Source organism: Antechinus flavipes, chromosome 6 (assembly GCF_016432865.1).
Source record: "Antechinus flavipes isolate AdamAnt ecotype Samford, QLD, Australia chromosome 6, AdamAnt_v2, whole genome shotgun sequence".
Classification (NCBI taxonomy): domain Eukaryota; kingdom Metazoa; phylum Chordata; class Mammalia; order Dasyuromorphia; family Dasyuridae; genus Antechinus; species Antechinus flavipes.
Genome location: NC_067403.1, coordinates 195,719,579 through 195,733,276, shown reverse-complemented (window position 1 = coordinate 195,733,276; position 13,698 = coordinate 195,719,579). Strand labels below are relative to the sequence as shown.

At 35.4% G+C, this 13,698-nt stretch overlaps 1 protein-coding gene across 1 annotated transcript in view; it reads right to left on the bottom strand.

Annotated features, from left to right (window-relative positions):
* Positions 1-13,698, bottom strand: part of NELFA (negative elongation factor complex member A) — a 37,004-nt gene that overhangs the window by 18,341 nt on the left and 4,965 nt on the right. Inside the window, exon 2 of the mRNA XM_051963893.1 lies at positions 651-822. Within this exon, the coding sequence (XP_051819853.1) occupies positions 651-822 (172 nt within the window). The remainder of the gene's footprint in view (positions 1-650; positions 823-13,698) is intronic.

The window sequence follows — 13,698 nt, the reverse complement described above, 5'->3', positions numbered from 1 at the left end:
TCACCCCCTAATAACTAACAACTATTTTAAAGTAAAAGTGCAAACATATCCAAATAAGGTCAGTTATTTTTTTAATTGAGAAATTATAGCATAGGAAAGGGAAATGAGTCAATCACAAAGCAAGAACAAAGAATAACTGATGAATAGCACAAGATCTGTACTGGTACAGAGTGCAGTGATAAGAAGACCCAGATAAAAGTCTTCTGCAAAAAATCTATAGGAAATCATAGACAAGAATCACTGGATGAAAAGCATGGTTAAGCTTCTTATTGTTACCAAGACCACTCACAGATTCCATCACAAATTAAGTGAACTGAGAAGATGACACAATGGATCATTAAGGGAGTTGGTCCATACAATTTCTAAAATTCCCTCCAAGTTCAAATCACTATGGTTTTAAGTTTGGTATGAATCTGTAACCTTTGAGAGACACCAAGTTAAAATACTAAATTTTAAATTTTTATTTTGTATTCCTTAGCAGTACTGGATTGTGTCTCTGGAGTACTTAAATACTGTATTTCTCTTACTTATAAAAATGGGGACTGCTTGAACTACAAGGTGTCAACTATGACAAAAGTAGGACAATCCCTTTTAAATGAAAAAAATAATACCTACCCAGATGCCCCCAATTCAATGAAAATGCAACGTACCTTTTTCTCTAAGCTCTCCTAAAATATCCTGAACATTGGGATTCTGTTCTTCAAGATCAAGGTTAAGTGAACCGGTATCTGGAAAGGATTTTAAAATATCAGCTACCATTAAGACCCAAGGGTCTGAATCCAAGGTTGCAAGCTGGATAATTTCAGTCAATGCTCCTTTCATCTAAGGGGAAAAAAAGAGGAAAAAAGTAGATTGGAAACAATTCTAAGTAGAAATGACAAAAACATACTAAACCTCATGTACAACTTGTACAAATGGGTAAAATTTGTTCCTTACTCAAGATTATTTAAACTAAAAGGTGAATCGACTTTCTTAAGCTTCTATTTCCTTAACTATAAAAACATGAATATCAGTTGCAGACATATCTCACAGAGTGGTATAGAGAAAGCATTTTGCAAATAGTAAAGCACTATACAAATGAAGGTTTTGATTACATAAAAAAAAACTGTTCAGTTGACAGTAGCTTTTTCCTGTTGGATTGTTTGCTCTATGGAAGTGAGAGCTTTGAGGCTCCAAGAGATGAGTAAACTATGTAAGTCCTTAACAGGAACCTTCTACAGAATTTCAAGGTACTTCAGAGATCCACCTTGATCCTAATAACAATCCTACATACAATGTATTCAACAATCTTTACTGAAAGACTTCTAGTGATTATTGGGGTGGGGAAGGGTTCGGCAAGTTCCTGACTGGACAAAGTGGGAATCTCTTCTGGAGGAGAGCTCTAATTTTTGGAAAATGTTTCATTACATGAAGCCTAAATTTGAAATACGGTTTTAGAGTTCACAAAAAGGATAGCAATATTCCTGTTTCAGGTAACAGATTTAAAACTAGATAGTTCTACAGAAATAGTAACTAATAGTTCTATTTTTTTATGATGAGAGTGAATTCCAAACAATAACTCAATTGGGAACATCAAGCCCCTTCTGTCCTCAGCACTAGAAGTAATCCTTCCTACAGAACTGGATTCCCAGGAGCAAGAAAACATTATTACTGCAAAATGCTGATTCTGCAAACACAAACTACTTCCCTGTTTTATAAATCTCTACCCATGAAATAAGGGAGTCTAAATCATTAAAAGAAAAAAAAAAAGTTTTTTTTTAAAAGGAGGGGATTGTTTAATACTTCATTTCTGAAAAGTCATCTGCTCTGTATTTTAGCTAAAACCAAACTAGGATCTGAAAGGGGATGAGACATTTGAGAGCATTTAGTCCAACCTACTGATTTTACCGATTAAGAAACTGATGACCTGGAAAGGTAAAGTGATTTACGCAAAGCTAGCAAGTGCCAGAGTGAGGTTTCAGAACTAAGCTGCTTATACAAAGACATAGAAACCTGAGAAAGAAAACAAATTTAAGCTTAAAAACAAAAAAAATTCCTAATGAATCCCTATAGGATTGGTTCTAATATGAGATAAAAACATAAAGAGATGCCAATATTGTTGTTTATGGCAACACAGGTATACATCAAAGTCTGTACATACCAAATACACTCAATCTGTATTTTTTTGCACATGGGGAATACTTTAAGTCATGCCTTTTGTTAAATGAACTTTTAAAAACCTATTTATTCATTAGACTGTGAGCTCCTTAGAAGGCTTGGACTCCTTTGCCCTTTCTATCATCAGCATTAAACAGCATCTGGCACATAAGTCCTCAAGAAAAGTTAAGTTTCTCCTTTTTTATCTTTGTTTTTCAAAAATTCAAAAATTGAACATAAAAGAGAACATTTCTATATATACAGTATACCAAGAACATTTCATCTGAAACTATGACCGTTTCATATTGCTTATTTTTTTAAAAAGTATCTAACAAATTCCACATATTACTTTCCAAAATGCTTCCTTGTATATTCTTTCTTATATACTTCTTAATGTATTTCAAGGTTACTATTCACTTTTAGCATTTCATCAAAAATATTTGAAATCCCTCTATTCCAGTAAAGGTCCATTTCTCCCTGCTTCTCCCTGCCAGGATAAGTTATTCTTGGTTGTAATCCTATCTCGTTTGCCTTTTGAAATATTGTACCCCAAGGTCTTCCCTCATTTTTAGTAGAAGCTTTCAAGTCTGATTCTGATTGCTTTTTTTTCTGGATCTCAGCAGCATGTTTTTCTTTGAGCTCTAGGACTTTTCCTTTAGGGGCATCTTTCAGGAGATATTATAGACTCTTTCTTTGCTCACTTTGCCCTTTGGTTCTAATAGATATGAGCACTTTTCCCTTATATTTTCTTGAAATGTAACACCCAACAAAGGAATTGGAAATTGAGTAGATGCCCATCAATTGTGGGATGGCTGAATAAGTTGTGGTTTATAAATGTAATAGAATATCAGAAGAAATGAAGAGCAGGTTTATTTCAGAAAAGCCTGGAAAGAATTACATGAACTGATGAGTGAAGTATTGTAAACACAAGAGCATTGTATACAATAATGGCAAGAATGTGTGATGATCAACTGTGAGAGATTTAGCTCTTCTCAGTAATGTGGTGATCTAAGACGAAGACTTGGGATGGAAAATGCCATTCAAATCCAGAGAGAGAGAATAATGGAAACTGAATGTCGATCAAAGCATACCATTTCACCTTTTGTTGGTTTGTTTGTTTGTTTTTCTCATGATTGTTCCTTTTTGTTCTGATTTTTTCTTTTACAACATGAGGAATATGAAGTAATATGAAAATGTTCGCATACAAATAACCTATATCAGATTGTCTGCTGTCTTGGGGAGGGGGTGGTAAGAGCAGGAGGAAGGAAAAAATATGGAACTCAAAATCTGGCAAAAATAAAATGCTTTGAAAACTATCTTTTAAAATGTAATTGGAAAAATAAAATATTATTGGGGGGGCGGGGAGAGTAAATGGTACTTGACAAAAGAAAAAAAAAGCAAGTTCCCCAAGCTATTCTTCCTCTAGTTCTTTCAAGATTTTTTTATTTTTTTAATCTCTTATATTTCTTGTATGTATTTATTGATACAATCCTTGAAAAAATCCACTGGTTTCCTTTGCAATTTTATTTTGATATTACAGAGTTAAATTTGCAGTAATTTTTGAGGCTGACAGGTTTTTTTTCCTTTTCATTTTCTCTAGCTTTAATTACTGAAGTGTGTCTTTGTGCCAGGGCAAATCCACGGTTCTGCTGTCCTTTTGGGAGAAGTGGGCAGCCCTGCTTTGTCTTATTTCTGGTTCCTTTGCTGACCTTCATTCAGCAACATGGTTAGGCCCCTAGATCTTTTAGTGAAAGTGTTAGACCCTCAAGATCTTCTTTGGTATCACAGGGCACCTACCCAGTCTGTGCACTGTGAGGCTGGAGGGTGCACCAAGCTATTTGCTGTCCTTCTTTAGGACTTCCAAGAGTTTTTTGACAACCCTGAAGGTTACTCAGGAACACCCTTCCCCCTCTATGCTGTCTAGAGACAGAGCCTTGCAAGTCCCTTGTGGCGTTCTCTGAACATGATAAAAGGCTATCCGAGACTATCCAGCAAGGAAGGGGTTTTGTTTCAGGGAGATTGGGGGCATGAAAGGGGCTTGAATGGGTGGAAGGCGGGGGAGGGGGAAGGGGGTTTCTGGGTGACTCTTTTTATAGCTGTGGTGTGGGAGATGATATGGGGGGGGGGGGGAATGACAATCTCAGAAATTGGAAGATCCAGGTCTATCACTAATTTACTGTGAAGAAACAAAAATAGTATTCTGAGCAACAGTTCTTGAAACACATCTCTTCCCCATGTCTAATGTCAGGTACACATGTTACAGAGGAAAGCAATATCTGATGTTTTAAAAATTCCTGTTTATTTTTTAAAGGCATATTTCTACCAGAAACCAGAATGTTCTTTAAAAACTCACCTTCCAACTATTCAAAAAACCACAGTGGCTTATCAGTTTTATTTTGGGAATTTCTGCCCTACAGCCATATGCATAGTCACAATTTCACTCTCCTTTTAAAAAACAACAGACTAGTCACTGAAGTTTTCCCAGTTCAAATAACCCACACTGATGGTTTAATTGCTTCCTGACTTTTGGACATAGTACATTTCATTACTTTTAAAGTCGATGGTGACTTTTAAAATATTTGGGTTCTCTGGATGTTGGTCTTTACTAAGGGTAATTAAGTATAACCAGCATAAAACTACAAGGGCACTAGATAACATTTGTATTATTTTACCTTATAGGACTAGTGCGAGGATAAATGACATACTAGCATCTCAACTTAATTACTAGATATGACTGCTGATCTTTTCTGTATCACCTTTCCACACCAGGATATAAACTTCTTGAGGACAAGAACTTTTTTTTTAAACCATATCTATATTCCCAGCTCTTAGCACATAATGTTTAATAAATGCTTAAATGCAGTTTAAATTCATAAATTAATTGCTTAATAAATGCTTCTTGATTGATTCTCTACTTTCATGATTTATGATTTCAACCGCATAGTTACCTCCCCTCATGAAACAAATGATAACAGCTATAGAAATCAGAAAACTGTCCGAGTATTGCAGTGACTAAAAAGTTCACTTTTTAGTGAACCAGATAATAAGCCTCTCTGATCAAATCTACATGGGGCCTTTGGATGATAGATATGATCTCCAAGCTTGGGAGAATATATCTATTCCTCTATGTAATACAATGATGGCTCAGAAAACAATTGGAAAGGAAGATTCTTTTAATCATTTTAACACAACTTCCCAGCTTTAAAATGTCTAGCTAGATGTTTTAATGGCCTATAGTTTAAAACAACAAACACGCCAGTTACACCCAGGCAATCCAATGCTAAGGTACTGAAAAGATATAGACAACTCAATAAAAAGATATTCCCAGGCCCAGAAAGATCTTCAGATTACTTGGCTTCATCTTGCTTCAACTTTATACACTAATGGTTATCAATCTTTTAATGGTAGGGACAGCATGCCTGCTAGGGGTGAAGGGAAAAGGAATACCTAATTAAAACTTTTTTCTTAGCCCTCATTCCAATTAGGAACTCATCTGAGTTATTAATGGCAACAAAAAAAAAAAAGACATTTCTAAAATTTGCACTATAAGGCTTCACAAATTTAAAAACACAAATAACTCACAAGAATATTACCATAACTTGGCCTGGGAAGAGGGTCAGCCAGTCCCAAATCCATAGCTGCTCCCACAACCCCTTTCAAGGAATGCCTACCCCTCATTTTCCACTAGCTTTTCTACCATATCACCTTCTGACAACTACTCAGAAGTCAAATAAATGACTAACAAATTCCTGCCTGGAACCTGCAAAATAATGAGAGGCCCACATCCTCATTAACACCTTCCCCTCTTTTCACTCAAAAGCATCAGGTAAGGCAGTGGACTGAGGTACTTCATAAGCCAGGAGACTGACCTCAGGCACTTCACTGTATGACCCTGAACAAGTCATTTAACTGCTGTTTGCCCCAGTTTCCTCAACTAAAAATGGAAATAAGGATAGCCCCTACCTTGGAGGGTTGCCATGAGGATAAACTGAGATATACGTAAAAGGCACTTAAACACAGTGCCCAGCAAGTGAGAGAATATCTGAAAAAGTCCAATGGGGCACATGATAGGCATCATAGAAATGCCTATTCCCAGTTCATATAGGCTGTCAAGCCCTGGACAAACTACTGCTAATGAGCCAGAAATCTCCCCTTTAATGATTGCTGTTGTTGTTCAGGCTTTTTCACTGTTGTCCAACTCTTCGAGACCCCATCTGGCATTTTCTGGGCTGAGATACTGCAGTGATTGGCCATTTCCTTCTCTGGCTTATCTGACAGATGAAAAAACTAAGGCAAACAGGGTTAAGATGCTGGTGCAGGGTCCATAACTAGTATCTGGGGCCACATTTGAACTCTGGCTTTCCTGACACTCCACCCAGAGCTCTATCACCTGGGCTGCCTTCTGTACTGTTTCATTCAGTGATCTCATCAGCTCCCATGGATTCAATTATCATCTCAGACCTATTTATCCAGCTTTAACCTCTCTGCTAACTCCTGGTCTCAAATTTCCAATTGCCTATTAGATATCTTAAACCAGAAGTACAGTAACCCAACATGTCCAAAATGAAACTCATTTTTCTCCCCAAACCTTCCCCTCTTCCCACCAGTCCTATCATCATCCTTGTAATCACCCAGGCTCATGACTTTGGTGTCACACTCAATTCCCTGCCCTTTTTCTCATCCTCAAATTCCTATCAATTTCTCCATTACAGCCCCTTCTCACTACCTTTATACAGGTGCTCATGATACTCATCCCTGCAGTAGTTCAGCAGACTGCTGTCGGGTCTCCCTGCCTCAGCTCTTTTCCCTACTGTAGTCCCATCACCGACTCAGCTCTTCACACTCAATGAGTTCCAATGGCTCCCCTTTGTCTCTAAGATCAAATATAAAACCTGTTTGATTTTTTAAGGCTCTTCATAATGAGGTCCCTTCTTACATGCCAATTTTCTTATATGTCCTCTCTCCAGGGATAATGATCTTGCTGTTTCTCAATAAAAAATCCTACTTGAGTCTCAGCCACATCCTTTGTGTAACTTTTTGCTGAGAACATGAAGACATGCCCGAAGTTGTTTGAGGAAATGCCAGGAAATACAGGCAGGCTACCTTCCCTCGGCATTGATCAATAAGTTTCCTTTATTGCTGACCTGGTCAGTTCCCTGAATAAAAATAGTCTTCCTAGAGAAATGGACAAATATTCTTCTTTGTGGGTTCTTTGAGATGGAGCACCCTGCATCCAGAAGGCTGCTTCATCTCAAGAGTCACATATCAAATGAGAATACTTAGTGTAGTTCTTTGTTCTCAGCCAATAAAAATCCCTTAGCGAAAATCTCAGCCAAACAGTGAGGATGGTACAGACATCTTGCCTGGGACCCTCCCACTCAAACCCTGAACCCTATCTAAGACTCTGAACAGCTGTGACTAGGGATTTTCCAGCCAAGAACCTTAGGTCTTAGTACTTTCTCAGAGTGATGATGTTGTTTGTATGTTTGTCTTTATTGTTATAGTGATCAATGTGTTTGTTGATTGTGTATCACTTTTGTAAGTTTCCTCTTCCCTTATGTCTTGTTTGAATCAAGACTCTGAGCAGTAATAAACTTATACTTGCTTGCTCCCCCCTTAAGTTTGTGCTTGTTGAATGTGAATTCCAAACCTAGGTTAACCTTACATCCTCAAAAAATTTATTTCCTAACCTGTACATTTTTACTAGCTGTTCCTTTTGCCTACAATACTCCTCCCTCCTGCCTAGTTCCTCCAGCTTCCTTCAAGTCAGTTCGTAAAACCCTACTTTTATAAGAAGTTTCCTTTCCCAGTTCCAAGACACTGAGAGGTTAAGTGACTTACCCATACCACTAAGTCAGAGTATATCAGAAGGGACCTGAAGAACCCTGGTTATCTAGTTACCAAACTTTTGACAAAAACCAGAAGCTATAGGACACACTTAAATACAATGCTGGTGAAGCTATTACTACCACAATTAGGTTGCTTGCTGGGAAGGGAAGCTTTTGACCAAGGAGACATTTTAGAGAAAGGGAAATTTTAGAAGAATTCAGAGTCAGGGTTGAAGAGGAGAACTTTGGACTTAGAATATCATAAGGGTTCCAGGTGTAGAGGATGACTGGAAGAGACAGATACTGAAAAGATGATGGGAAGGCTCTGAAGACTCTTTTAAGGAATGATGTAAATGACAAGAAATTAATCAAGAAACTCCGAAGTGCAGTGGCTAGACATCAGAAACAAAAAGACCTGGATTCAAATCCTCCTTCTGATCCAAGGACATGGCCATTATAGAAATTTATTTTCAATAACTATACATATTTGTAATGGATTTTGTTTTTCTTTTGCTCTCAGGAAGGATGGGGAGGTGGGAAAGTGAAAAGGTAGATTTTTTTGTTGATTAAAAATTTATTTTTTGTTTGTGGCAGTCCTTTTTCTAGTAGCAAAAAATTGGAAACTGAGAGGATGTGCCCATCAGTTGGAAAATGGCTGGATAAGTTATGTTATATGAATATTATTGTTCTGTAAGAAATGATCAGCAGGATAATTTCAGAAAGGCCTGGGGAGAATTACATGAACTGATGCTGAGTGAATTGAGCAGAAGAACCAAGGAGATCATTGTACACGACAACAATAAGATTATACAATGATCAATTCTGATGGACATGGCTCTCTTCAACAAGGAGATGATTCAAGCCAGTTCCAATGATCTTGTGATGAAGAGAGCCATCTATACTCAGAGAGAGGACTGCGGGAACTGAGTGTGGTTCACAACACAGCATTTTTTTTTGCTCTTGTTGTTGTTGTTTGCTTGCATTTTATTTTTTCTCATTTTTTTCCTGTTTGATTTTTCTTGTGTAGCAAGATAACTGTATAAATATGTATGCATATATTGGATTTACCATATATTTCTACCAAGTTTAACAATTTTTTTTTCTTTTTGAAAATTTAAATTAGAGTTCTTTTACTTTGTATATCTCTGCCTTTTAGAATACTATTCTTCCTTCAAGGCTTAGCTTAAGTTGTCTGGAAACGCCAATTTGGATACATGGAGAATTTACTAACTCAGATCTTTAGAAAATAAGCACGAACTTCCGGTACCAAAATGGCAGAGTAAGAAAGGAATCCTCTGAAGCCCTGTCAAATTCCCCTTCAAACAACTTAAAAAAACACTTCATAGATTGATCTAGAAGAAGGGAAGTGAGCAGTCTGCGCAATGCAACCTAATTTCCACAGCAAATCAGCAGCAGGGCTCCACCTCTGACAATAGTGTCAAAATTGCTACATGGAAAGCCTCAGAAATAGATGATTTGGTCTCACATTCAAAAGGGCTTTAAAAGGAGTTTAAAAAGCAAACTGGAGAAGTGGAAGAAAAAATGGGAAAAGAAATAAGAGTAATACAAGAGAATCATGAAAAATGAGTCAATAGCATGGGAAAAGATATACAAAAATTTACTGAGGAAAATAACTCCCTAAAAAATAGAATTCGTCAAATGGAAAAAGAAATGTAAAAGATCATTAAAGGAAATAATTCCTTAAAAAATCGGAATTGAGTAAGTGGAATCTAATGATTCTATCAGACATTGAGAAACCAAAAAAAAAAAAAAAAAAAATCAAAAAAGAAACAAATAGAAGAAAATGTGAAATTTCTCTTTGGGAAAACAAATGATCTAGAAAATAGATCTAAGATAATATAAGAATTCCTGGACTATCTGAAAGCCATGACCAAAACCAAAAAACACCCACACCACCAACAATAACTTGGACATCTTTTAAGAAATTATCAAAGGACACTGCCCTGACATATTAGCACCAGAGGGCAAAACAGAAATTCAAAGAATTCAGTGATCACTGATTGAAAGAGATCCCTAAAAAAACAAACAAACAAACAAACAAAAAAAAAACAACAACACACAGGAACATCACAGACAAATCTAGGACTCACAGAGCAAGGAGAAAGTATTGCAAGCTGCCAAAAAGAAATATTTAAATATCATAGAGCTACAGTCAGGATTACATAGGATTTGACTGCTTCCACATTAGAGAACAAAAAGACTTGGAATATGATATACCAAAAGGCAAAACAATTAGGATTAGAACCTAGAATCACCTACACCCTGCAAAATTGAATATAATCTTTCAGGGGGAAAGGGAGATGGTGAACAGGTAATAAAATAAAGGACTTTCAAGCATTTCTAATTAAAAGACCAGAGTTGAATAAAAAAATCTAACCTTCAAATACAAGACTCAAAGGAAACAAAAAGATTTTTTAAAAAAAGAGAGAAAACATAAGAAATTTAATAAGGTTAAGTTGTTTATATTTCTACATGGCAATTCAACATTTGTACTTCTTAACAGCTTTATTGCTATAAGAATAATTATATAAGGTAGATATAAGGAGACATCAACTTTTGAGGGATACTTCAAAACAACAAAATAAAGTAGTGAGAAAGAAAATTGCACTGGAAAAAAGGAAGGGGAGATCGAATGGGATAAATTATTCCAAATAAGAGAGGCATGACAAAAGCTAAATGGAGGAGAAGATGTAGGGTGAGGATAGGTAAAGCTTAAATCTTTCTCTCATCAAAATTGAATCAAAGAGGGAATAACACTCAGATATAGAAATGTATCTTATCCTATAAGCAAATAAAAAGGAATAAGGATAACAAAAAAAGAACTGATAAAAGGGAGGATATATTAAAGAAATTGGTGATCAGAAGTAAAACACTTGTGAGGAGTATAAAGGTAGGATATGAGAGAGAAGAGGATAAATAAGTGAAAAATAACAGGAGGGAATACTCTACAAACGTGAATGAGATGAACTCACCCATAAAATGAAGCAGACACAGAATGGATTTAAAAAACACCATAATATACAAAATGTTTTTACAAGACATACATTTGAAGCACACACATAACACAAACACAGGGTAAAGGTAGAGGGCTGAAGCAGAATCTTTTGTGCTTCAGCAGAAACAAAGAACAGGGGGTAGAAATCATGCTCTCAGACAGAGCAAAAACAAAAATACTTCTAATTAGAAGAAATAAAGAAACTATCTTGCTGAATTATATCATAAACAATGAAGCCATAACACTGAACATACATGCATCAAATGGGATAACATCTAAATTTTTGAACATGTTAAACAAATTACAGGAGGAAATAGATACTAAAACTAGAGGACCTCAGTTTTCCCCTCTCAGAAAGAAGTTAAGAAAGTAAATAAAATTCTGAAAAATTTAGGTATGGTCTCTGGATCTCTGGAGAAAACAGAATGGGAATAGAAAGGAATATGGCAATAAAAGGAAAAGAAGTTAAAGGAATTAGAATAAGCAATGAGGAAACAATTATCATTCTTCACAAATATGATGGTATGCTGGGAAAATCCTAGAAAATCAACTAAAAAATTCCTTGAAATTATTAATAATTTTGGCAAAGTTGCAAGATACAAAATAAACTCACACAAATCATTAGGATTTCTATATTGTCAACAAGATCCAGCAGCAAGAGATAGAAAGGGAAATTTCACTTAAAATAAATGTAAAAAATATAAAATATTTGGGAGACTACGCCAAGACAAATCAAAGCAACTATATTAACAAAAGTACAAAATACATTTCACATAAATAAAATCAGATGTAAACATATGGAAAAATATTAATTGCTCATGGGTAGGCCAAGCTAATATTATAAAAATGACAATCCCAACCTAAATTAATTATTTTTTCAGTGCCTTAGCAATCAAATTACCAAAAAGATATTTTATAGAGCTAGAAAAAACAAAATTCATCTGGAAAAACAAAAGCTCAAGAATATCAAGAGAATCAATGAAAAAATAATGCAAAAGAAGATAGTCTAGCCCTACCAGATCTCAAACTGTACTATAAAATAGTAATTATCAAAACAATCTGATACTGGTTAAGAAATAGAGTAGTGGATCAATGGACAGATCAGGTACAAAATACTAATGTAAATGACCACGGAAATATAACATACGATTAAACCCAAAGATCTAGGGTTTTGGAACAAAAATTCATTATTTGATAAAAACTTCTGGAAAAACTGGAAAACACTATGGCAGAAATTAGGTATAGACCAATATTTTCCACTGTAAATCAGGTCAAAATGAGTACATGATTTATACATAAAGAGTTACACCATAATCAAATAAAGAGAGTATGGATTAGTCTGTCAGATTTGTCGATAACAAAGGAATTAAAGATCAAAGATGATATATAGAGCATTTGAAAATTTTAAATTAGATCATTTTGATTATGTAAAAATTTAAAGTTTTGCAAAAAGCAACGCAAACAAAATTATAAGGAAGGCAGAAAACCAGGGGGAAAAATTTGCAACAAGTTATGATCAAGATCTCATTTCTCAAATACAAAGAGAGGAGCTGCTATATGGCACAGTGTAAGAGCACTGGCCCTGGACTCAAAAGGGTCCTAATTCAAATCTGGCCTCAAGACACTTAACACTTACTAGTCCAAATGATCCGGGGCAAGTCATTTAACCCCAAATACATCACACACACACACAAATAATAATAATAATAAAAGAATAATAAAGTCAAATACATAGAGAACTGAGTCAAACTGATAAAAAATACAAGTCATTCCCCAATTGATAAATGGTCAAAAGGATACGAACAGGCAGTTTTCCAAAAAAAAAAAAAATCAAATTTATAAAAAATGTTGGACTTTGGAGAGGATTTGGGAAAACTGATACACTAATGCAATACTGGTGGAGTTGTAATCTAACCATTCTGGAGAACAATTTGGAACTATAACCAAATGCCATAAAACTGTGCCCACCTTTGGATCCAGCAAAACCATAGCTAGGTCTGTATCCCAAAGATAACCAAAAAAGGGGAAAGGACTTATTTGAATAAAAATATTTATAGCAGTTCCTTTTGTGGTGGCTAAGAATTGGAAATCTAAAAAAAATCTCTCAAATGGGAAAGGGCTAAACAAGCTGTGACACAATTATAACAGAATATTATTGTGTCACAAGAAATGACAAGCAGGATGATCTCAGAAAAGCCTGATGAACTGATCTATAGAGAAGTGAATAAAATCAGGAGAATGTCATACATAGTAATAGCAATATTGTTTAATAAAGAACTGTGAATGACTTAGCCATTCTCAATAGTACAATGATTTTTAAAAATCCCAAAGGACTAATGATGGAGCTTTCTATCCACCTCCAGAGAAAGAACTGATATTGTTTGAATGCAGACTTGAAGCATGCTACTTTTTCATTTCCACTTTTTTCTTTTATTCGAGTCTTCTTGTATAAAATGGCTAATATGGAAATGTTACATATAATTGTACATGTACAACCTATATCTATCTGATTGCTTACCATCTCAGGGAGAAGGGAGGGAAGAGACCAAGGAATAGAATTTGGAACTAAAACCTTAACTAAAAATTGGGGAGAGGGGAAGATAAGTAGAGAAGTTAGTTGTCTGAGAAAGAGCATGCTAATAAGTAGAATACCAATTAGGAAGAAAAATTTTTAAAGGGAAAGATAAGAAATGGATTTTAAGGGAAGGAGTATGCTTA